The sequence below is a fragment of the Saimiri boliviensis genome, chromosome 6, assembly GCF_048565385.1.
Source record: "Saimiri boliviensis isolate mSaiBol1 chromosome 6, mSaiBol1.pri, whole genome shotgun sequence".
Classification (NCBI taxonomy): domain Eukaryota; kingdom Metazoa; phylum Chordata; class Mammalia; order Primates; family Cebidae; genus Saimiri; species Saimiri boliviensis.
Genome location: NC_133454.1, coordinates 14769999 through 14796022, shown reverse-complemented (window position 1 = coordinate 14796022; position 26024 = coordinate 14769999). Strand labels below are relative to the sequence as shown.

Below are 26024 nucleotides of genomic sequence, written 5' to 3'. Positions count from 1 at the left end.
AAATGATTTGTTAACATCTGATTGGCATTCAGTGCCTTGCCAATCAGATGCTCAGCCTGCCCTAGTAGCTGGGATTGCAGACGTGCACCACCGTGCCCTAATTTTTTTATTTTTAGTAGAGATGGGGTTTCAACATATTGGCCATGCTAGTCTTGAACTCCTGACCTCAGAAGATCCACCTGCCTTGGCCTCCCAAAGTGCTGGGATTGCAGGCATGAGCCACTGCAACCAGCCAAATTTGCTTCTTTATTTAGGCAACTTTGGGTGACTTTTTATCACTTCCTAATCAAAGGTCCCTTTTCTCCACCTCATTTTTATATCAATTACCAAGACCTAAAGTTTCTCCCTCCAGAATATCACATATCCATTATGTCATCTCCATCTCAATGTCCATAATCTAGTTTGGGTTCTCATGAAGTCTTGCTTGAATGTGCAAACTCTTAGTTTGTCTCTCAGACTTCATTTTCTCCTCTCGCACCTACCTTTCCACAAGCTACCCAATTAATCCTCATAAAGCACAGATACAATGAAGGCACGCTGCCCAAAAGCTTTCGCTGACTTTCATTGCCTACCGAATAAAGTTCAAATTCCTGAGTCTGATATTCTAGCCCCTCTATAGTCTACCTGCAATCTCCACCTTTCCAACTTTTATTTTCTGCTGTATTTCTCAATGTAATTTATATTCACAGGTTATGCTTTCCGGTTGGGTATTCAAATTTTTGAAGCAAGTTTAATACATAGGAACAGGTGAACTTGTTATTTCCACAGCCACATCTTCCAGCTTCTAACTCAAGTAACACCTTGTCCATGAAGCCTTCCCAAACACCATAGCTGAAAATTTTATCTCCACCCTCTGAGTGGTTACAGCCCTTTGTCCCTTCATTACTGAGCTATTACTTCCTCTTCTCTTCCTACATTTTATTATAGCTATTTACAGATATACTTTATCTAGTCCGATCTCTAGAATTTTTAACTACTGGATAGCCACTGTCCTTTCAGCAGGGTCTGTTTCAGATTTACTTTTTTTGTGTATCCCAACCCCTCCTCCCATGGTAATATTTTCTACATGTTTATTGAGTTGGTATAAATGAAGGGATGAGGAAAGTTGTATAATAACTTCTTAGGAAACTTGCTTTTTATGACTACTTTAAAATAACTTATAAATAACCAATCTTATTGAGCTATCCTAATTTATTTTATAAACCTTCTGTTGAAGTTCATCCAGTGCTTGAAAATTGGCTTTTTTAAGATCTAAATTTCATACTTCCCCCTATTTTATGCTATAAATTTGCCAGCATAAAAGTAAAATTTAGGTAAGTCTTTGGCAAAACTCATACAACTTCTAAACTAACATCTTGATGAGATTAAGTACTACAGATGAGTTTAATTGAAAAAGTGTCTCACGATCAACAGTTCCCTTTGAATCATGTTAATAGAAGCAATAATATGCATTTAAATCGTGTGTAATGCTTTACAAAATGTTTCTACAGACATGACTTCATTCCTCTTTCACAACAACCTGGTGAGATCAGTATGGCAGGAATTGTTGGCCTTTTTTACCAGTAAGGAAAAGGTAAGGTCTAAGAGAGGCTAACCAATTAGCAAGTTTCAGTAACTAAGTAGACGACAGAACTAGGACTGAAACTCAAGATCTCTGAACCCTAGTCCAGAGCTCTTCTGATTATTCCACACTACCTACCTGAGGCTAACTAAGGTAACTTCATTCCCTTGTCAGTAATAGGTTTAGCAAAGAATGTATTATGACTATTGACTTCCAGCCATTGCAATAAGAGGACAGGTCTGGGGCGTGGTATAAATTTGTTGCTCCTAAGAGACATAAGAAAAGCCCCCTTTTGATTGTCTTCCGTATATAACTTTATATGATGTTTGCTTGTATCTCCTTCCACCTTGTCACAAGCCTGAGGGCTGAGTCAATACAGAAGAGGGGGCAACAAGAGAAGCAGAGAGGGACCCTTGAGTGCCCCTCACCTGCAGCCACCCTGACCTTGAACTTCTTGATATGTGCAATTATTCATTTCCTTATTATTGTTTAAGCTAGAGTGAATTGAGGTTTTTCCATCACTTGCATCTAAAAGCATCTTAACAGAAACAACATGGGAAACTTAATGATATAAGAATTTGGGATAGAGAGTCCTGGATTTTCATCCTCTCTCCAACACTCTGAACAGAGAATGTTACTTAACTGTTTGGAGCTTCAGGTTCTTGCCAGTAAAAAGAGGGATTCAAGTTACTACTGCTCATGGTTATCTGGTCAAATGCAATAAGGAGAGGAAAGTATCTGGCACATGATCAATTGTAAGTGATCATTAATATTAAGATGGACTCCAATTATATCAATGCCCTAAGTACTTTTTTTAAAAAAAAAATGCAGAAGTAATTTGGTGCAAAAGTATTTGCGGTTTGGGACCGTGAATTTTAAATCATTATAACTAAGCTCAAACACACCTTTACTAATCAAAATAGGAGCCATTACAATCAACACATTTTTGCCAACAAGTAAGAAGTTTATTTCTGTAGTGTAAAAATCCATGCTTCAGGATTCGACGAACTCTTGGAAAGCATTTTCTAAATCCTGCTGGTCGAGGACGCGTTTTCCCTGCAAAAAGTTGTCCAATGCTTGAAGAAGTTGTAGTGTAGTCGGTTGGTGAGAAGTAAGGTGAATATCATGGATGAGGCAATTGTAGCCTGCTTTGTTCAACTTTTAAAGCATTGGTTGTGCAACATGCAGTCAGGCGTTGTTGTGGAGAAAAATCGAGCCCTTTCTGTTGACCTATGCGGCTGCAGGTGTTTCAGTTTTTGGTACACCTCATCGATTTGCGGAGCTTACTTCTCAAATATCATGGTTTTGCTGGGATTCAGAAAGCTGTAGTGGATCAGATGGGCAGTAGACCACCAAATAGTGACCATGACCTTTTTTTTTTATGGTGCAAGTTTGCCTTTGGGAAGTGCTTTGATGCTTCTTCTAGTTCCAGCCACTGAGTTGGTCATCACCGGTTGTCATATGAAATCCACTTTTGTTGCATGTCACAATCCAGTCAAGAAATGGTTCATTGTTGCATAGAATAAGACATCATGCTTCAAAACGACATTTTTTTTGCTCAGCTCATGAGGCACACATGAGTGCATGCTTACTGAGATTTTTTCCACCTTTCCAATTTGCTTCAAATGCCAAACAACTACAGAACAGTAGATGTTGAGTTCTTCAGCAACTTCTATCATTTTAAGAGGTTCAGCTTCAATAATTGCTCTCAACTGGTTGTTGTCAACTTCTGATGGCCAACCATTATGCTCCTAATCTTCAAGGCTCTCCTCTCCTTTGCAAAACTTCTCGAACCACCACTACACTGTACCTTTGTTAGCAGTTTTTGAGCCAAATGTGTTGTTGATGTTGTAAATTGTCTCCGCTGCTTTACAACCCATTTTGAACTTCAATACGAAAATTGCTCAGTTTTGCTTTCTGTCTCGCATCATTTTTATATTCTAAAGTAAATATAAGATAACAGCAAGTAGTAAGTCAGCAAAAAAAAAAAACAAAGTGAGAAATGTGCATTAAGATGATACATAACTACATTTAAGAATGTATTCCAATATACGAATGGTAAATTTCAACAATGCAAAAGCCGCAGTAACTTTTGCACCAACCTGTACTATTTAAAACTATAACTACACAAAACCATTTTATTGGCTAACTCATCCTTTCTTCTCTTGTCAGGTAAGGATCAGAATAAATTCAAAGGTTAATAGCCAGCACGCTTAAATCAAGAATACCGAACCTCTGAGTGAACTTCATTTCCCTGAAGCTTGGAGATCACTGGGCAGGGTTGGGCAGAGGATGAAAGAGCTGATAATAAAATTACAGATTGTAGTTGGGGTTGGGGACTGCTACCAAGACTGGAATTTGCCTTGAAGTCAGCAATCAACCCTTCAAAGCTATGCTAACAAATCAAAGGCTTCTCATTTATTTGTTTTTAATTTTCCTTCAGGAAGGTTTTTAAGGATTTAAGAGTTCAATTTTATTGCACTGAGAAGGAGATGGAGAGAGATTGCCATCTCTTGTCTAGTAAGAGCAAATAGCTTGAATAACCTCATTTTCCAATATGCTATTTATACAACTGTGAGGTCATGGTAATTTAGATAGTTTAGAATTCCTGGTTCTTCCTGGATTGTAGCCAAGTGACTTTTTCATTTTCATATTAAAAGGAAAATTGTCATGTCATCTTAGAGTGGTGTCACATTGCTGGCAAGAGCCCATTTAATTGGCAGCATAATCCTCAAACAATTGTATTACCTATCACCCTGCTGTTTGATGGAGTGGACCCACTACTTGTCTGGAAAGTCCATCCTCACCCTGACTGCACACAATTGCCCAAATAGCAGCTCTGCCAGCTTTGAGTAAAGATAACAAATATCTGTGTGCTCCAGGAAAAACCAGTGGACTCAAGATTGGCCCACTAAGAGTATGTAAGGCTTGTGAGTGTAGTGACATAAGAGCCACTTATTAACAGTTTGAGTTTATGCCTTGATTTCCCAGGGGCAGGGACGATAATGTGAGCAACTGCTTAGAGATCCCACAGGATCTAGGGGCTAACTTCTTCCCACTAATTTTAGGCTGCTGGAAACCCAAATAAAAAAGTCACCCCTCCTTGAGAAGTCCCTACCTGCAGCTGCTGGTGTCAGTACTGGAATCTCGTCCCAGTGTGACCTTCATTGCCTCTGTCAGTGTGACAGGTTCCACAGAGCTGTCACCCTGCAAACTCACCCTTCCTCCAGGAGCACAGACACAGAGCTGCAGTGGAGGGTACCCGTGTGACTTCCCCGTCTGACACAGAATTGCCTTCATGTGGTAAGTCCCACCTCACTCCCTTAGCTCCCAGAAAAGGGCTTTCTTAAACCAGCACAGCCCTGGAAGGACCTCTCTTGGGTCAAGTGGGAGAACCAGCCCTTATGGCATTCTGCAGGGCTTTGAAGTGAAAAGAACACGAATGATTATTCTTGTGGTTTCCCTAATCTGTGTGCTGAGGGCAGAAGGAGCCAGGTGATCCTGTGTTTGGAAAAAAAAAACAAAACAGGTTACTCTTCTGAAAGAAGAGGAAGCAATTTGCTTCTATAGGTATAAATCCTCCTGCTGAACCCCTGGGCCAACTGCCTCTAGCTGGCTTTCCAATGTGACAAATTGCTGCCATTTCCAGTGATGGCTGCGGGGCGCTCCTCACAGGCTCACTTGTTTTTCAGCAGCCTTCACCTCCACAAAGAGACAAAGGGAAACAAACCTAGAGGCCCAGGCTGGAGGGAAGAAGTGCCAGAACAATCTGCTGAAAGTTAAAAATAAGTCAGCACATTGCTCTTTGTTTTCAAGGTCAGATTGACTGATGATTACAGTCAAAACAGCCAAACTAGTCTCCTTGTGACCTCTGTTCAAAATGGCTCCCCATGGCATACCTGATGGCACCCATTCATGGCCCTGCTGCTCCTAGGGCCTGTGCTGAATGCATAAGAGCTGTAAAATGAGCAATGCATGACATCTCCCTCAATCAGCTTTTATACCAGTAGCTATTTATAGCATTGTTATAATGAGTAGCTAAAATAATTTGAGAATCAGGCTCTGTGCAATATGTTAATATTTGGATGCATTTTCTAATATAATTCCTACAATTTCCTTACAGCCCTGTGAGGAGGGTTCTGGTCGCTGCTCCTATTTTGATGCATGCAGGCTTTCCCAGTATGCTGGTTATTTTCTGTCTGCCTCCCTTCCATGAGTTCTCCACCCTTCACTACCCTGCACTGTGCGCAGTAGGCTGGTCCATAGAGATAGCACAACCCAACTCCCTTGTGAGCTGACTTTGGTAGGCATCAGGAGATCAAAATAGGAAGAGAAGAGGTCAGGGTGCTTTTTTCTCACTCCCTCTGCCTTTGGGGAGCCATTTCTTGCAGGAGTTGCAACTCTCTGTGAACTACTCTGCAATTGCAAGCCAGCTTCCCTCCAAGGTGCTTGTGCTTGCTGGGTTCTGGGACAGTATTTCCTCCTTTCTGCCTCCTTCCCGGAGGAGTGATGGCTTCCCACTGTTGCTAGACCCTGGATGCCTCTCTGGCTTCTTTGCTCCCTTTGCCCTGTCTTTACTTCCATAAGTAGCCACTTCATTGAAGTATCTTCATTTGAACTAATCCAGGGTGAATTGTGCTTTTGCCAAGACCCTGAATAATACCCACAGCTAAAAAAGGTGCAGGCCAGAGAGGCAAACTCATAGTATTCAACAGTAGGGGAGAGAAACATAAACTGAAAATAAAACAAATAAAATTACAAGAGCCATGAGAAAGTTGTAGAAAGTGTTACAGGAAATCAAAGGCAAAAAAAAAAAAAAAAAAGAAAAAAAGAAAATACTTTGTAGATGTGACATTGTGTTAGGCTTTTGAAAAATGGTAGGATGTAAATGAATGGATATGAAAGAAAGAATTTCAAATACGAGCAAAGACGGCGAGGCAAAAAAAGCACAGACCACATCTTGGGAACAGAAGTGGTTGAATTGTAGAAGTGGAGAAAAGTTGTGGATGATATTCCTCCAACTTCATTATTTTTTTAAGATAAGGTCTTACTTTGTCACCGAGGCTGAAGTGCAGTGGTGCAGTCCCAGCTCACTGTAACCTTGGCCTCCCAGGCTCAACTCCGTCCCCCTCCCCCTACCCCACCCAAGTAGCTGGGACTAAGCACATGCCACTAGGCTTAGCTAATTTTTGTATTTTTTTTTTTTATAGAGATGGGTTTTCACCATGTTGCCCAGGCTGGTCTTGGGCTTTTGAGCTCAAATCGTGGTCTTTGGGAGGCTACTATACTAGGAAATATCACTTCTGTATTGAAAAGAGGATTCTCTGGTCAAATAAGCTTGGGCACCTTTGAGATAAAGGAGCTTAACTAGATTTCTTTATGCAAGACTTCTCAGAGTATTTGAAATGATAATATGCATATTTAACTACCTTTTTTTTATAGGCAGTTTATTGACGTCTTCCAGAAATGTGGGAGGGAATAGACTCTGGGAAACACATATTGTCCAATGGCATTCTATAATCCTCTGGGACTCCCTGGTAGAGCAACTCAGAACACCCTGTCAAATTCAGAGCATACTGCAAAGTGTTCTTCAGAAAGCCAGTTGAATGTTACAAATCATGGACAAATGACACCTAAAGTACCACCATGTAGCCATAGTATGAGTAGTGAATGTAATTAGCAGACCACCTGGAAATTGAATTTGTTATCTAACATGACCTGTAAGGAAACGATGGTAAACAGACCTTGAACGGATGTTCATATTTATATTCTGGAGAGCGTGGGAGCCCCAGTGGTAAAACTTCGTGTACACTGTGTCCTGTTCCTAGTGCCTGGCAAGCCAAATTATTTACGATCTAATGTTTTCAACTGTTTCATTTTGTTCATTAGAATTTTTTTCTTAGAATTCAAATTTTATTCATTAATTTATTTAATCATTTATTAAGTTAACTTTAAATAAGCCTTTACAAGGAGCTAGATTCTCTGCTAGACTATAGCAGAAAACTATAAAGACTATAAGGAAAACAAGACAGATTTCCTACTCGTAAGAAGCTCTGGATTGTTTGAGTTTCAACATGTAAATACATATAATTACAACATGAGATATAATTTAATACAACCCTCTGAAAAACATAAATTAAACTTACAAATCTAGCACTGAAGGGTTTGGAAGCCTTCAGAGAACAGCTGATATTTGAGCTTAAAGGATGAATAGAATCTTCTAAAAAGAAAAGGAGAAACCTCATAAAAGACCCAAATTCAAATATCCAGACCCCACTTTGAGCCACATGAAAGCTTACTCCATATAAAAGAGTAAAGAGAGAATCCAACATTTTTGGATAAATATAAACATAAGTTGAAAACAAAAGAATTTCCCATAAAAGATTTTTAAAGTTATAAAGATTTCAGAGAAAATTTTCCAATATAAAATCTTCCTCTTCTCTTTTGTTCCTGATGATAAGATCCAGTATGCAAGTTAGAGTAGATCAGAGAAGCCCCATGCTGGTCACTGGAGACTTTTCAAATTTGACCAGAGAAAATGAGAAACACATAGTAATTCCAAAATGTTTCTAATTTTTCAGTTTACAGTAGTGCCCAGAGTATACAGGAAATTGTAAGTACTCAAGTCTGTTTTTCTTTCTGATAATTTTAGATCACCATATTCTAAGTAGGATTAAAGCTTCTCCTCACTATGCAGCTGCTTTTTCTTCCACATGTACCAATATGACAATTTAACGCTACAACGATTTTATATGTTGAGCTTTTATATATTACACCTTCACATATTTACATTCAGAGTGCCTGACTACCTATGTTCCCAAAGACTTAAAATGGGTAATCTATACTTAACAAAAATAGAAATTTTTAGAAAGTTTTGAATGTAATACAAATATATTTATTTTCTTGTATTAAATGCTGTCAAGATTTTTTGAGTGGTTTATCTTGTTGGATTTGTTTTTTATTACAGAAATTTTACTATGGGTTTTTTTTTAACTACATAAAATTTTAAATCCAACACTTATAAGAAAAATGTGGTTTTTCCCTTAAAACACTGATAAATATATAAACCTTGTAGTAATCATGGTTCAATAGATAATTGTTAAATGAATGAACTGATGGTGCAATAGAGGAGATTGGAGGAGGAGACAAAAAATACAACCATGGTTCTCATTTGAGTCTATAATTCTTCTTAAATTCAATATTAAAACTCTCTTGCCTGTAGACCAGACTGAAGACAACAAGAATTGGGAGAGTTGAACAGGAGTCCTGGGATAAATTTTTTCTTAGAAAGTCGGGATTAAATTTGTTAGCATTGATAATATAACAGTTTCATTTATTCATTTATTTACTCATTCAGCAATTTTCTAAAACATTTACTGAGCACTCACAGTAGTAACAGTAGTAGCAGTGATAGTAATCATAATAATAATACATGATGCCAGTTTAGAATTTACTTTGTGCTGAGCTCAGTGCTATGGGTTTTGTACTGATGATCTCACTCAATCTTTACAACAGCCCTACATTAGTCCCATTGTACATAGGAGAAAAGTGAGGCATAGAAGGTCACGTAACTTGCCCACATTTAGCCAACAAATAAATGAATTCCAAGTTGAATCCAAGTCAGTCTGACCACAGAATTTTACATCCTTCGCTACTCTGGGATTCCATGGTAGGCAACATGGGTGCCCAAAAATTTAAAAATGATGTGGATCATCTTCTCACAAGGATTACTATGTCATAAGCTCAAAGACTGTAACAGCAGGTTATCTAGGCTCTCTACTGACAAACAAAAAATCAAGGCCAATGAGTGTGGTGATTAACCCAAGGTCACACAGCACCTCTATGGTTAAGACACATTTAGAATGCTCTACCTTGTGCTATCATTCCAATTCTCTTTTCACTCACTACACAGAGCCGAAAACCCTCACTATCTGAGTAAAAGACAAGATCCACATAACACTTTATTATTATCATCAAAGAAATATGAAACCATATGGAAATGATTTTGAAATATGCCCATTTATTTCCTTAGAAATAATCGTTTTTGATAACTTTCAAATTGACTTAAATTGTTGAAGCTACAAATGGATCTTGGTCTCATGAAAAATAAGCACTAAAATTGAGTTGAGTTGTTGAGTTTAGAGTTGGCGCTGGGACACCTTCCTGCTACCCTGAGCTTCCAAGTTTCATTCAGTCCCATCTTGTTTCCTGCTTTGAGGTCATTTAACAGGTCATTAGTGAGTTATTGCATAACTGGAACAAAAGCAAGATAGAATCAATAGGATACTCAGAGCAGGAGTGACATCAGAATCTGATGCAACCTCTGTATTGCCAGCACGGAAAAAGGCAAGTCTGGGAAGCAATATAACACAACAAAATCCAGCAAAGGAATGGGGCAGACTGGGCATAGGTCACAGCTGTGGTCCTCTGTACTGTTGTATGGCACTGTTTTAAAACTTTGAACCTCAGAATCCTCATCTGCAGAATGAAGAAAATCATAGCTTCTCTATTTGTCTTAAAGATTACACATAATAAGATACATTCCACAGTACCTGGCATATAGTATACATTCATTAAGCATAGCTACAATTACAATTTAGTCATAGTTCTGCTCCCTTAATTTTTGCATCGATTTTCTCATCTATACTGTGGTTATTTGCCTTCTTGTCTGTTACAAAGTAGGTTTGTGAACACAGTGAGATAATGTCCAGATCTTTATGCTTCGAGCCTGTCAGCATCTACCAGAGTAGAAATTATTCCCTCTTCCATGCTCTCTAACTCATGTCTGTATGAGCCTATATCTTGCTTTCTCCTATATTTGATTTTGTTTATGTCTGTTGCATAAAATCCTCGAGGTAAAGGGTATTTGCTTTCTCTACTCCACAGCTCAAATAACCTTATACAGAGTGAATGATCAGAAAATGTGTGGGCTTTGCCCTGAATGAATTTTTGACAAGTAGATTGCTATGCGTTTAAAAAGTATTTGGGAGGCCAGGTGCGGTGGCTCAAGCCTGTAATCCCAGCACTTTGGGAGGCCGAGGCGGGTGGATCATGAGGTCGAGAGATCGAGACCATCCTGGTCAACATGGTGAAACCCCGTCTCTACTAAAAATACAAAAAATTAGCTGGGCATGGTGGCTCGTGCCTGTAATCCCAGCTACTCAGGAGGCTGAGGCAGGAGAATTGCCTGAACCCAGGAGGCGGAGGTTGCGGTGAGCCGAGATCGCGCCATTGCACTCCAGCCTGGGTAACAAGAGCAAAACTCTGTCTCAAAAAAAAAAAAAAAAAAAAAAAAAGGTATTTGGGAATTACAATTACAGAGTTGAACTGAGTTCTTAAAAAGCAGTAAGGATTTCAGGTTTAAGTTTGTTTGTTTTTTCCCCTGGGGATAAAAATGGGACAAGCGCAAAAAGAAAAGCAAACCTCTAGGCTTAGCATGAAGACGTCTGCTGTTTACATTGGTCATTTGCCTCAAGGTCAAAATACAGACCTATCGTTGTCGTGACAATCGTGATGACAGCCTAACAGCCAGGTAGTAGCCTCTCATTTTACTCTTGGAAGCTCCAGGGAACAGCAAAAGTGGTGGTGCATGTTGAAGCCCTGAGCCCCCTGGGACATCTGCAGTTAGAGTCCTGCCTATTAGCTCTTTAGACAGTGAGCAGTACTCCCTGAGACCAGCTGAGGGACTGTTGTGCTCTTGGGCCCTTCTGTCCCTCAGTTTTTCTCTCTGAATGATCGGAATAATTATCTGGTTCCTCATTACTCTAACTTGAAACATTGCAACTACTAGGAAAAAATGAGCAACGAATGTCAAAGCTGGTTGAGGTGGCGCAGGAGGACTGTGCTCGGAAGCAGAGCTACGCATGATAAATATAACAATAGCTAATATTCACATGTAAGACATTGTCCCTAAGCACACTATGTATATTCATTCAATTCTCAGTAGAACTCTGTAAGATAGTCCTAGTTTTCCTCAGAGGAGGAATCTGAGGTACAGAAAGGTTAAGCAAAAAGCCACACAACTAGTAAGTGTCAGACCCTGGATTGGGTTGGTACCCTATAGTCAGATGCCAGTGGCCACTCTTAATTATGTTGCTGTATGGTCCGCCTATAGCCATCTCTTTAATTTTGTGCCTAGTGCAATGTTTTCCAGGTAATAGGTGCCCATTATATATTTGCTGGACTGAAGTAAATCTAATACAACTTGAGCATGATTGATAAATCTCTCCTTTCTTCTCCTCCTTCCAGCTCCACCACCAGTTCCTCTATTAAGATACTTACCTTTTAATGGTGTTTCTTCAATTGGGAGCTACAGATCCTTAGAGATCTTCAATTTAATTTTAAAAAATTTTATAATAAAAGATAAATCGAAACACATTCTGGATCACTGGGATGATCATCTCAGCACCTGCGTGTACTAGTCTTTGGCAGCAAGTTAGCACTTCACTTGCTATGCTAATAAGAAAGAAACAGCACGAAGTTAATACCTAAATAATGTATTCGAGTCTATAGAAAGCCATCGCAACGACATTGCAGATGACACATTGCAATGACATATGGTGTGTGCAAAGGAGATGTGGTAGATGCAATGAAGGAAAGAAGTGAGATCATGAGATCATTAAGTCTGCATAGAGCACCTCATGCATCATGAGAGTGATAGAGCCACAGAGAAGTCAAAGGTACCCACTCCTCAGCCCTCAGTACATAGGACACTAGTAGTAGTCCAGGAAGTGTTACTAATTTCAATTTTATTATTCTGGAAGAAAATTTGTATAAATCTGTTTTGGTTTTATTTGCAAGTTGTTCAAAAGCTGTAACATAGTTTATGTATGGTTTTGTGTGTGTGTGTGTGTGTGTGTGTGTGTGTGTGTGTGTTTTGCAACAGGTCCTCCTCTGTCACCCAGGTTGGATGCAGTGATGATCATAGCTCACTGCAACCTCCACCTCCTGAGCTTAAGCCATCCTCCCACCTCAGCCTCCCAAATAACTGAGACCACAGGCATGTGCCACCACAACTGGCTAGTTTTTTGTTTGTTTGTTTGTTTTGTATTTTTTATAGAGATGGGTTTTTACCATGTTGCCCAGGTCTCAAACTCCTGAGCTCAAGCAGTCTGCCCATTTCGGTCTTCCAAAGTGCTAGGATTACAGGTGTGAGCCACTGAGCCTGGCCTAGATCTCTCTCTGTGTCTCTGGTGTGTGTGCGTGTGCGTGTGTGTGTGTGTGTGTGTGAATGCAACATTTTAAAAGAAAACAATGTAAGCCAAGACTGAAAAGGTCTAAGAAAAATTTGCCCTTAAAATGGTAGAAAATAAAGTTTCCCTTATATTTAAGAAACGCCAGGCCAGGAGCATTGGTTCACGCCTGTAATCCTTGCTGACAAGGGAGAATGCTTGAGCCCAGGAGGTCTAGCCTGCAGCGAGCTATGATCCTGCTACTGCGCTCCAGAATGAGCTACAGAGGGAGATCCTGTCTCCAAAAGAAAAGAACAGACCGCACAATAATGTGTTCAGTGCTTTCTCATTTAAAAGTAATTGCAAACACCAATGCATTAAAACATGTTATTAACACTTCGGTGTGAATAGTACTTTAAACCCTCCCTTTCTGACAGCAGGCTTTGATAGGAGATAGGAAAGCTAAGCTATCTTGATAGAAAGTGTGGCCTCAGTGCAAAATCTTGTCCTACCATTCAGTAGGTGTGTGGCTTTGGGCAAGTCATTAAACCTCTCCAAACCTCCTGTTCCTTATAAAATTAGTGTAATAACTGCACCTTCTCCACCACATGGCCTATATGTAAAGCTAGTTGACAGAAAACGCTCAATACATGGTAATCTATATCAAATATGAATGTATTTGGGAGACAATAGGAAGGCTCTAACACTAGGACCTTAAACGGCAAGGTCTCCAGCCTGGTTAGGAAACGAATCTCCGCACATCCCCAGTTCTGGCCCCCAAGCACCACCACCAAGATAACGGACCACTGAAGTGACTCAGGGAAGCAGGCCCACTGGGCGAGCAGGTGGCTCCACCAGCTGGTGCCCCGATGAAGAACTGAGGCCAGTGGGCTCGCCAGCCAACCTGCCGCTCAGAAGTTGTCATGCCCCTGCGGTGTTTTGGGCCCCACGCAGCGCACTGGGTGCCGTAAGGAAATGCAAAGCATTGGTAGCCCTGCCAGGGGAATGCTGGTTTCTGTTCTTTGGGGACACCAGAGAAACTAGGAGTTCGGTCACATCTTAAGGCGCTCAAAGTTTACGTGGGAGTGGGGAGCGCACAGGTTCTGAGCCAATGCTTCTAATTTGCCCAGGCCTCTCCATGCACTAGGTGTGGCCCGCATCCCTAGTTCTAGGCTGTTGGGACATGCGTCGCCTTTTGAGGGGACCTGGTCTTTTTGCGAGCTGGCAGCGTGCGAAGGCCGTAGGCTCGCTCAGGAGGCCGCGCCCCAGGCCGGGGGATGCGCGGTGTTCGAAGGGCGACGCCGCGCGCGTCCCGGGCAGGATAGTCCTCCTGAGCCTGCGCTGCCTGGGGCCGAGAGGCCGGGACTGGCGGGTGCTGCCGCGCCACCGGGGCCCACCTGCGCGGGGCCGCTCGGCCTCAGGCCCTCTGGGCTGCCCGCCCCTGTTCCGGCCGCAGGCGGGCGGCGACGCGAGGGGGCGCGGGCTGTGTGCGGTGGGGCGGGCGGCGGCCGCGCGGCTTCCCCGAGGCAGGAGGCGGGGCGGGCGGGCCTCGTGTGGCGCGGGGGGCGGACCCGCCAGCTGCCTGCGCCGCTCGCGACTCGCTCGCACTCGGCGGTGCGGCGGGGCAGGCATGGGAGCCGCGCGCGCCCTCCCGGCGCCCACACCTGTCTGAGCGGCGCAGCGAGCCGCGGCCCGGGCGGGCTGCTCGGTGCGGGTGAGTGCGGGCACCGACTGGGGCGTCCGCCTGGGCGCGGGAGAGGCGAGGCGCCGGGAGGAGCGGGACAAAGGGCCGGGCGTGCGCGGGGTGGGGAAACTGCGGGCTGCTAGAAGCACCGGAGACATGGCCTGGGCCGCCGTCGGGGTGCCACGGCCCGGACTGGGGGTCTGAAGGAGCTCTGGGGAGACTCGGGGGATGCAGGGCATTTGGATTCATGCAGTGTCACCCATGAAACGAATGCGGAAAAAAGGTTTTGCGACTGCTGTCTTGGGTGCAGGATGTTGGTTGGGAAGCGGAGAGAGCCGGCTCTGGGCAAGTTGTCCTTCGGCAGGGGCAATGGCTACACCCCCGCGCACCCCACACACACCACCACCACTACTTCTTTTCCTTGAGTTTTGCATATACCCGATTCCATCCAGTTCTGAACATTAATTTTTAACCCTGGGCACGTGATTGTGAACACACCTAAGCAAGCAAGAAAAGTGCAGCAAATACAGGCTGGGAAATAGAATCTTTCCTCTGTAGTCTTAGTGGATGCCCGTGTGCGTTCCGTGGGTGCTAACTCTAGACACTACAGTCTGAACGATAGTTGTTGGAAGCAAATAGTACTGCCTGTGGGCATTCACGACAAGTTAACTTTTAAATAAAAGTATTAAAGTTTTGAAAGGAGCGGGAGAAGACTTGTTCAAATGAAGGAACACCATCACCCCCCTCCAGAATACAAATTAGGTTTGCTTTCCACCACCTCAGGAAAAAGCAGCTGATAAAAATTGTTTGTTTTACTGCGCACTGAGCGACACCAGTAAGAATTCAGAAACGGCTGTGGCTGGTGCAAACTCCCGGTGGTTCAGTGTAGGTACTGGAATAGGGCTTGCTTCTCTCGGCTCCTGAAACTAAACTTGGGGGCTCCCTGTGCGCTCCTCAGGAACAGGTAGGCCCAGAATCCTCTTCACATGGCCATGTGAGAAAGAATTGAATTTATAGATGAAGTCAGCTGTGACCAGAAGCCCTATGTGAAAGTAGTATCAGGATATTTATTACACATTGTTTCAAGATCCTACTTGGGCATGAGAGCATTTGCAACAAGTTTAGAACCGTGTCTTCTATAAAGTCTGTCAGAAGTGGAATGGAGGTGAAGTGGGGAGAAGGTACTTAGAAATATGCCCCCAGAAACCACTGTGTTTGTTTGTGAAAGTGTTTGTAATCATATGCACCCCATCTGCATATGAAAAGGTTATTTTACTTGCAGTTTTCCTAGTTAAATCAAGTCAAGAGGTAACTTGTACTGTCCTGTGCTTGAACTGTGAAGTAAGCCTTTTTCCAAGGTACCTAATATGGATCTTATTTTTGTAACGCTGACGACTTATTCAGGTGGATGGTGAATATGGATGCGTTTTCTGGTTGTAGCCTAAGTGTCCATTAATGTGATGTGTCAGAACATTTTTGTCCCCAGTCTGCAGCGGTTAACAGTCTCAGGTTCTCCCACATATCTCTTCTCTTAGATCCCTTAGGATTTCATCCACCAGGCATTATTCATGCATGACTCCCACAGACTCCAGAGAATTTGTTTCTCATGTTCTCAACATCCACAGTTTTATGCACTCTGTTCTTGTTCTGCTGCCAGGTTTGTCCCAGGCTCAACTCAGTTTACCTAAAATCTGATAGAGAAGAAGCTAAAATTCATTTGACCCCAAGATTGTGTTTAGGGTTGCTGGACTTGTAAGTGCCCTGCAGTTTCCTGTACAAGACTATAATTCTTAAACTATTATGTGATTAGGTCTGTTTTGCCTTCACAGGTTCTGTGACTCAGGAAAATGAGAACAAGCCTGACTACAGAGTATTCACAGAGCTCAGTTCATTTTTAGGCATTCGCTTTAGGATTTAACATGGTTTCAAAGTTCTGTAGCCCTGACCACTGATTCCATGGAAGACCCTCCTTGGTCACCTTTCCAAATGGTGTCCAAAACCTGTATCTTTGCAAACTTTCCTGCCGTTTCTGTCATTACTGTTTATAGCAGCTGCAGGAATTCACAATGTGTACAATAGAGAATATGTGACCTAAGGATGAGGTTTTCCCTCCCATCACTTGTTTGCCATAGGAGTTAAATCATTCTCTCAATCAGTGGCCCTGGTGAGGAAACCTGTATTGTTGTAGTTTTCAAGACTAAAGTGCTGAGAAAGAGATAGTAGTCACTGTACCCAGTCTCCAAAGAGATTGTTGTTTGCATATCTGTTAATGTGCAAAGTCCTGCCACTGAGGGCCTATGCGGTGGCAGAATCCTCAAAAAGTGTAAATGTTTTCAGACAGTGGCTCATATTGAGTGATGGAGGGTGGAATGTGTAACCCATTTATGAATCAGATACCCAAATCCAAAAAAGGAATACAGTTTTACGTATTACTAAGCATGGTGAAAAAATATTTTCTTACCTTTATTTTCCATTCTTCCCTGCCAGTTAGGTGAAATGATACATGGAAATAGTTGGAAACCTTAGCAGATAATTTATGTATATGAGGAACCTTTATGCAGCAAAAGCTTATTCCTAAACATTGTAGACCTAAATTTTCTTCATGCAGACTCAGGTAAAATGAGGATTAAGATTTGAAAATCTTCATTCCTTTTTTAAGGGATGAGTCTTCCAGGCAGCTCCGCAAGGATAAGGTGATTCATTTATGAAGGTGAAAGAGAATTTAAAATTATGTAACTCACGAGTTACTTTTCCAGCTGTGAGGTTATTAATGTTTTCGTTACATCTGTGTATACCTTAGACAAGTGTTTATGTTTAAATAAACAAGTATAGCACAGGCTTACCCAGGGTTTATAAAAATGGGAACAATAATTATTTGTCTCCTGAGAAATTACTCCATTATCATGTGAGTTGAGAAGTTAATGTGAAGCCACCAACCTAATTTGAAAGCATCATAGTGGTGCATCATTGGTTGTGTCATTAATGATGATGAGTCGGGACAGGCTGCAAATGCCTCAGGAAAGACCATTAATGGACAGAAGGGTTGTTTCGCCTCAGGCTCTTCTTTGGGGCCTGTCCTGAGAGCATGCACCCCCAGCCATCCCTCCACGCAGTTCTTGAAAGCTGCCCTCTGCTGGAGTCACAATGTGTACAACAGAGAATTTGTGACCTAAGGATTAGGTTTTCCCTCCCAGCACTTGTTTGCTATAGGAGTTAAATCGTTCTCCCAAACATGGCCCTCTTGCAGACTGATCAGGGAACGCCTGTCTGCCAGACAGGTGAGAGATTAGTGTGATACATTTTCCTTTTTCTTTCCCCTCCTCCTCCTCCATCCTCCATAATTCCATGAATCGATGCTCGTGAGAAGTAAATGACAGCACAGACACTGTAGTCAGCCTGATCCCTGACCTGGACTTCTGTGATACTGAAAAATTATAAAATTAGGGAATCCTGGACTTGTAGAGACCAGAGCTGAAAAGACCAGCTGAAGAGATCATCTGGTTGAGGTTGCTATTCAGAGAGTTTTTTAACCACCCTAAATAAACATTTGGTAAAGGAGTAAACAACTTAAGAAGCTTGTAGCTTTAATATAGACATCAGTTTAAACCTATTTAAGGGCTTGAGAACCTACAGCTGTATCTTCTAATTTCTGATTAGATATTTTTAAAAATACCTAAGCCTAATCAGTTTGAAATAATTTGATGGGCATTAGTTCCTAAAAGTCTGCATTCGTTTCTAAATCTGAATTAAAGAGTTTTTTAATGCAATTTTATAACTTCTAGGGTTACACAGAAGCTTTCAGCAAGATATATTATGCTGTAAGAACAAAGTCTTATCACACAAGTTAGTAAATAGGGTTTAATAATATAGAGAACTTGGAAGCAGAGTTGCAATCTAATAGAAATTAGGACTTTTTAAGTCTCTGTAAAGTTTATTCTTCAAAGTTAAAGCTTCACCCTGTCCTGTTGGGTTAGCAGTTTGTTTTATTTTGTCTTTTTTCTTATAGATGGCTGGATTCTCCTTCACTCCTGGCTAAATGAACAGAATTTAAGTTGTAAGAACTCTGAATTAGTAATATTCTATTATACAGTAGACTCTTTAGCATCCTCAAACAGGATTCTATGATTCGTAACTGATCTCAAAGGTTCTTAAGGCATAATCATTCATCCTTTTGCCAAAGAATACATTTGGTCCTGTATATTGAGAGGTGGGAGTGAGACTGTGGCTGATCAAAGAGGATATTGTAACTGCCATGTTCTTCATGCACACTGAAAATATTCTCTGTAGCTGATAATAATACATGGTATAATGCTACTTCATCTCCTACTCTCTCTTCCCCAAGAATCATATTTTAAAAATGAACACTTGGCAGCTTGGACCTCTGCATTCTGTGTTTTCTTTCTTAAGATAAGCTGAAGTAAAACTTGGCTTACCATGTCTGCTGCTCAATGTAAGCCACATTAACATTCTCCACATTACTCAAAGGGAGGAGAGGATGGTACACTGGGGCCCAAGATACAGCCATGTGGGAGATACGTCACTCCTCCTAGCCTATGTCACACTTGGCAGGGATTCTGGTGTAAGTGGGGCATTTAGTCACCTAGACAGTAACTTACGTGGAGAAAAGGCTGCTTGAGTCCTAAATAAGCCCAAGGGCTGAGTCCTTAGTCAGTAGGTGGGAATAATCATGCAGAACTATGCCCCACAGATCTCCTAATGGGTTGTCATCACCACACCCATCCTACTGCCAAGTTCTCCATTGGCAAGTAGGGCTCTGCTAGCAGTGGCATCCCCTTCCTAGTCCACTTAGAACCTTTAGTCTTGGCAATACTCCCAACAAGCACATGCAAACACGTGCGTGCACATATGCAAGCACCCCGTGATTTCAAGAATTTAAAGAAATAAATGTATTTCCTTCCTACAAAAGGGAGCTGGGACCCTTCCTGTTTGGAAAGATGGAGACAAGTAGAGTTTCAAGGCATCAGGGAGTCCCAAGGAACAGGCTTTTCCAGGACCTTATTTCTTTCTTTTCCTATCCCTATTCTCTCTGACAGAAGTGGAAGCCAAGAGGAAGAGTCAAGCAAAAAGATCCCAGAGGTGGGTGGAACACATATATATTTTAGAAATGCAGAGTGTGGATACTGGGAATGAGGATGGGCATGCCCAGCTACACTACATCAGATCATTGGGGTTTTCCAGTTTTATGCAAAAGAGAGCAAAAGGCACCCGAAGTTGCCAGTAGATATGTACTCTCAAAGAGGAAAAGGATGAGAATAACAAAACACTTTCTTCCTGACTCCTGCTATGTTCCAAGCGCCTCTTGAGACCTATCCCTTCCTTGTCCTTGTTTTTGGATGCTTGGTTGTGAATGAGTTACCCTGCCTGCTGAGTCAGCTTCTGTTGAACCAAAAAAGTCAGAGCCACTGAGAGCCAACTGATGCTTAAACGTTTATGAAAGTACTTTCAGTCTTCTTCATCGTTGTTCTTCTTGTGGGATGATTGATCTGGACATTTGAACATGCCTTGGAGTATAAAATCCAAACTCCTTCATTTATACACATAGCCCTTCAGAATCCAGCTCTTGCCTGTTGCCTCCACCACTTCCTGTGCTCCACCCTCGCTGAGCTAAGTGTGATTCCCAAAGTGACTCACACGGTTGCATATTGCTCTGCCCTTGCACAGACTCTTGTTCCCCTTCCCTAGGTATCCCCTTCTGTCTTATGTTATCAGGCTTCTTTTCAACTTCAGCACCCATCTGAAGCATCAGGTGATGTCCGGAAAGTTTCTAGGGCAATTTGTTCATTTAGAGGGTACATTTAAATTATACAGCTTACTGAATGACCAAAGCATCAAAGCGGGACAGCTCCACAGTGTCACCCTTACTGGGACTCCTATTGCTTCAAAACGATGGGTGCATTTGAAAAGAATGGGTGCACTTGCCAAATAATACATTTGGTCCTCTATATTGAGTGGTTGGAGTGAGGCTGTGGCATGTAATTTCTCAAGCATCACTTCCCCTGCAAGGCCTCTCCTGTTCTTACTCCCCACAACTGGCCTCAAGCCCTTTCTCTGAGCTACCACATCACCCATGTCATTAGCAGTCAGCATGCACCATTTATTCACTTTTCCATTAATACAAGCATCCATTTAACAAATGTTTGTTGAGTGCTAAAATAGACCCAAATTTAAGGCATCTAGCTGGGAATGCAAATACAAACAACTGAAAAAGTAACCAACGGGAACAGTCATAATGTTATACTGATGCAATGTTAAAGCTTTAGATATTGACAAAGATCCTGGTAGTGTACAACATAATCCAAGGAAGGAGAAATATTTTATTAGAGGCCTAGCCACTCTGGAACTCAATATATAATAGTAAAGGTTGTTGTAAATTCAAAGCAAAAAACAAAAAAAGTCTCATACCGTTCTCAGATGCACCATCATTTAAAAACCATAGGAGTAGTGGTAATTATGACACCTTGGAGCTGTCTTTCTTTGATGTCTCAGTCACTCAGTAAGCCATGTAATTTAAATTGATCCTCTGAATGAGCAAGTTGCCCTGAAAATTTTCCAAGTACATGTTACAATGATAATGAGAGAGAAGAAGGAAGGAAAGGCAGGGGCATCAGGAAGATAGAAGAGGAGGTTTCGAATCAAGCACAAAGAGGGCTCAAAATTACATGGAAATTGGGGCCGGTCAATTGATTAGCCAGGGGACTAATGACTGTGTGCATGCTGCTCTGCAGGCTGCCATCGTTTGGGGCATCTTAAACGTAGAAGGGAAGGAACGCCCAATTTCACTTCAGGCACCCAGCCACAGGAACGTTCCCAAGGTCAAGCCCTTGCATTGTAAGTGAGACGTTATCTAAGGATTCCTCTCCACACCCTGATTCCTGAGGAGGGTTCACAGACTTAGAAACAATGACAGGCCTGCTGCTGGGCTTTACCGTCTGCAGCAAATGAACGTTCAGCCCTTGCCCTCCTGACCTGCTTGTCTTTGTTTCTGCAGAACAGTGCTCAGCATGGCGGGGATTCCAGGGCTCCTCTTCCTTCTCTTCCTCCTTCTGCTCTGTGCTGTTGGGCAAGTGAGCCCTTACAGTGTCCCCTGGAAACCCACTTGGCCTGCGTACCGCCTCCCTGTCGTCTTGCCCCAGTCTACCCTCAATTTAGCCAAGCCAGACTTTGGAGCAGAAGCCAAATTGGAAGTATCCTCTTCATGTGGACCCCAATGTCATAAGGGAACTCCGCTTCCCACTTACGAAGAGGCCAAGCAGTATCTGTCTTATGAAACGCTCTATGCCAATGGCAGCCGCACAGAGACGCAGGTGGGCATCTACATCCTCAGCAGTAGTGGAGGTGGGGCCCAACACCGAGACTCGGGATCTTCAGGAAAGTCCCGGAGGAAGCGGCAGATTTATGGCTATGACAGCAGGTTCAACATTTTTGGGAAGGACTTCCTGCTGAACTACCCTTTCTCAACCTCAGTGAAGTTATCCACGGGCTGCACCGGCACCCTGGTGGCGGAGAAGCATGTCCTCACAGCTGCCCACTGCATACATGATGGAAAGACCTATGTGAAAGGAACCCAGAAGCTTCGAGTGGGCTTCCTGAAGCCCAAGTTTAAAGACGGTGGTCGAGGGGCCAACGACTCCACTTCAGCCATGCCTGAGAAGATGAAATTTCAGTGGATCCGGGTGAAACGCACTCATGTGCCCAAGGGCTGGATCAAGGGCAATGCCAATGACATTGGCATGGATTATGACTATGCCCTCTTGGAACTCAAAAAGCCCCACAAGAGAAAATTTATGAAGATTGGGGTGAGCCCTCCAGCTAAGCAGCTACCAGGGGGCAGAATCCACTTCTCTGGTTATGACAATGACCGGCCAGGCAATTTGGTGTATCGCTTCTGTGATGTCAAAGATGAGACCTATGACCTGCTCTACCAGCAATGTGATGCCCAGCCAGGGGCCAGCGGGTCAGGGGTCTACGTGAGGATGTGGAAAAGACAGCAGCAAAAATGGGAGCGAAAAATTATCGGCATCTTTTCAGGGCACCAGTGGGTGGACATGAATGGCTCCCCTCAGGATTTCAATGTAGCTGTCAGAATCACCCCTCTCAAATATGCCCAGATTTGCTATTGGATTAAAGGAAACTACTTGGATTGTAGGGAGGGGTGACACAGCATTCTTTCCTGGCAGCACTTAAGGGTCTTCATGTACTTATTTTAGGAGACGCTAAATTGTTTTTTGTCATTGGTGTGCACGTGTGTGTGTGTGTGTGTGTGTGTGTGTGTGTGTGAGATGTGTCATATAATCCACCTAATTTCTTAAGATTGCGAGATGACTGGCTTTATCATTTGAAAACCGGTTTGTGTATCATATCATATCATTTAAGCAGTTTGAAGACCTACTTTTGCATAGATTAAAAAAAATACTGATGTTTGGGGCAATGGAGAATATTTGACAATTAAGTTAATCCTTCACATTTTTGAAAACTTTGATTTTTATTTCATCTGAACTTGTTTCAAAGGTTTATATTAAATATTTGGCATACAAGAGATATGAATTCTTATATGTGTGTATGTGTGTTTTCTTCTGAGATTCATCTTGGTGGCAGTGTTTTGTTTTGTTTTGTTTTTTTCAGTGCCTGATCATTAATGCTTCCATATGGTAGTGTTTCCATTTAGGAACTTTGACATTTCTTAGGCAGATAGAATATTTTGGATTTGGAGGCATTTGCACAGTAGTCTTTGAACAGTAAAACAATTTGTGTTGACTATATTGATACACATATTAAACTACACCTTATAGTAAACCAGTATCCCAAGCGACTTTTAGTTCTGAAAATAGTTTCTCTTTCACTGCTTTGTAGGAAGCATTTGCATATGGCTCTCCCACCTTTAACGTCTTACCAGAGTGATCAAGAGTGTTTATCCCAATCCTTCCATTTAACAGGATTTTACTCACGTTTCTGGAACTAGCTATTCTTCAGAAGACAATAATCAGGGCTTAATTAGAACAGGCTCTATTTCCTCCCAGCAAACAGTTGTGGTCACACTAAAAACAATCATAGCATTTTACCCCTGGATTATAGCACATCTCATGTTTTATCATTTGGATGGAGTAATTTAAAATGAATTAAATTCCAGAGAACAATGGAAGCATTGCTCGGCAGATGTCACAACAGAATAACCACTTGTTTGGAGCCTGGCACGGTCCTCCAGCCTGATAAAAAAATTATTCTACATAGTTTTCAGTGTGCTTTCTGGGAGCTATGTAATTCTTCAATTTGGAAACTTTTCTCTCTCAGAGTAAAAATACTTGGAAGTTACTTTAAGAAAAGCAGTGTGGCCTTTTCCCCACTAGCTTTAAAAGGGCTGCTTTTTCTGGAATGTTCTAGGTTATAGCTAATTAGGGATAATAGTAAAAATGAAAATTGGGAGATTGCAAGATGGATCGGCATCATGCCTTCCAATGAAGGCCTTCACAAAGGTTTTTATCAATATGATAATCAAATCACAGCATATAAAGAAAAGACTTGGACTTATTACATGTTTTTATTGTATGGCTCTCAGCCTAAGCACTCCTTTCTAAATGTATCAGGGAGAAAAAAGCAAATAGACTACAAGGCACATGTTTTCTGTGCTTGCACACCAGGTAAAACTGCATTGTAGCAATTTGTGAGGATATTCAGACGGAGCACTCTTGCTTAGACATTCTCTGGGCGGCCTTTTTACTTGACATTCTTGAGCTTTTTGAAAGGATAATTCTGATAAGGCACTCAAGAAATGTACAACCACAGTGCTTGCTTCAAATCATGTAAGAAATACAATGCACAGCAAGGAGACGCAGAACCGCCAGGAAAATTCTGAGTTCCAGCACAGTTTGCTTTGGAATCTAACAGGAATCTAGCCTGAGGAAGAGAGGTCTCCATTTTTATGTCTGGTATTTGGGGGTTTTGTTTGTTTTTGCTTTAGCTTGGTGAAAAAAAGTTCACTAAACACCAAGATCTGAATGGATTTTTTTTTTTAATAGATGCTACTACTTTTATGAAGCACCTTGATTCCTTGATTTTTTGCAAAGTTAGACAATGGTACAAAGTCAAAATGAAATCAAAATTTAGTTCACAAGTAGATGTAGTTTACTAAAGAATAATACAACCCATATGCTATATACAGCTTAACTCATAGAACCATAAAATAGTAAAATAATTCAACATGTCCATCTTTTTAGTGATAATAAAAGAAAGCATGATATTAAACTATCATAGTTGACAGAAAAAGAAAAAAAATGACTCATGGTATTATTAATACAATTAGTACTTTACATGTATTAATTACACACATTAGAAGCATATGTGCCTAGTAACGCTAGTAGAACCGCGTTTCCCAAAGTGTGTTCCTTAAACACTCGTGCCTTATGATTTTCTACCAAAAGTAAAAAGGGTCGTATCACCAAGTCAGAGGAAGATGCCTCTCCATTTCCCCTCTCTTTATCAGAGGTTTGCATGCCTGTCTGTACATTAAAAGCTCTGGGAAGATCTGTTGTGAAGAGACAAGTTGAGGTTATAAAATCTGCATTTAAATAAACATCTTTGATCACAAAACCCTTCTTTTCTCATATAATACCTATAAGCAATCTGGTGTTCTAATAAATACATTCTGGGCATCTCTGTAACAGCCTTTTGGTAGAGGTGATAATTAGAAAGAATGATGAGTCCCAGTGGGGTCAGGTGTCAGTGCCTTTAGGGTTTAACCAGACCCTGTAATCAGGATTTGGACATCTTCACAGTGTGAAATAATAAATTTGAAAATTATCTGTCCCTGAGAATCAGAAGTATGTGGAAGAATTGGGGACACATATTTTACATAGACTTTACTCCAAATTTTGAATTTTGGGAAGGAGATAGTGTTTTTAAAAGGTGGGAAAATAACCTTAAAGAAAATAGCCTTAAAGAGGAAATACGAGCCAGTAAATGGCAAAGTTGTATGTGTTTTCTTTCTTTTTACTGTTTTTGGACCAAAAAGGGATTGAAATACCAAGGTTATGCTCCCAGTTCCCTGTTCTTTGTGTAGCTCAATCTACCTGCTTGAAGGGAAGGGAGGCATGGAGTGATGCCTGGATCACGTATTCAAGGAATCACTCTCTCTCTAACAAACCCTACAGGAGGTCTTTAACTCAGAACTTGTTATGGATGACTAAGCCTGCCCTGGAATGATGGCTCTAGGCTACTGTCTGCTAACTGAAGGGTAAATGGCAGCCATCCAGGGCGTACAGAGGAATTCTGACAGTGATCCCCAACGCTCACTGAGGGCTTCCTTCGTACTTTGCCTGGGTTCTGCTGCTGTTTGTGTCTGCAGTTTTTCTTTGTTCTCGTCATGAACCAGCTCAAGTGTGTCTTGAAGTTGCCTCTGTCCGTTGATTTCTATGGATGTTTGATAAGGTAGCCATTTCATTTATCATTCAGAATGGGATTCTTTTGAGATTGCTATGGATAATGAGGCTGGGACAGCAGTTGTACGCCAGGTATGTCTTGACCAACAAGCATGTTTGGTCACTTAGTTGTTAACCTTTCAAAGCACTGTACAGGTGCAGACTGGCAGCCATTC

General features: G+C 41.9%; 1 protein-coding gene across 12 annotated transcripts in view; it reads left to right on the top strand.

The window, feature by feature from the left end:
- Positions 1-22987, top strand: part of PRSS23 (serine protease 23) — a 46484-nt gene extending 23497 nt beyond the window's left edge. The window contains exons 1-5 of one of the 12 annotated variants that reach the window (XM_074400372.1): positions 1237-1573; positions 4630-4864; positions 19471-19513; positions 21163-21265; positions 21426-22987. In XM_074400372.1, coding sequence (XP_074256473.1) covers positions 21439-22593 — 1155 coding nt within the window. In that variant the 5' untranslated portion in view covers positions 1237-1573; positions 4630-4864; positions 19471-19513; positions 21163-21265; positions 21426-21438 and the 3' untranslated portion in view covers positions 22594-22987. Of the gene's footprint in view, positions 1-1236; positions 1574-2119; positions 4865-14300; positions 14447-18422; positions 18471-19470; positions 19514-21162; positions 21266-21425 lie in introns of those variants that run through there. The other 11 variants (XM_074400377.1, XM_039462285.2, XM_074400375.1 and 8 more) reach the window with 11 other exon arrangements.
- Positions 22988-26024: the final 3037 nt, after the last annotated feature.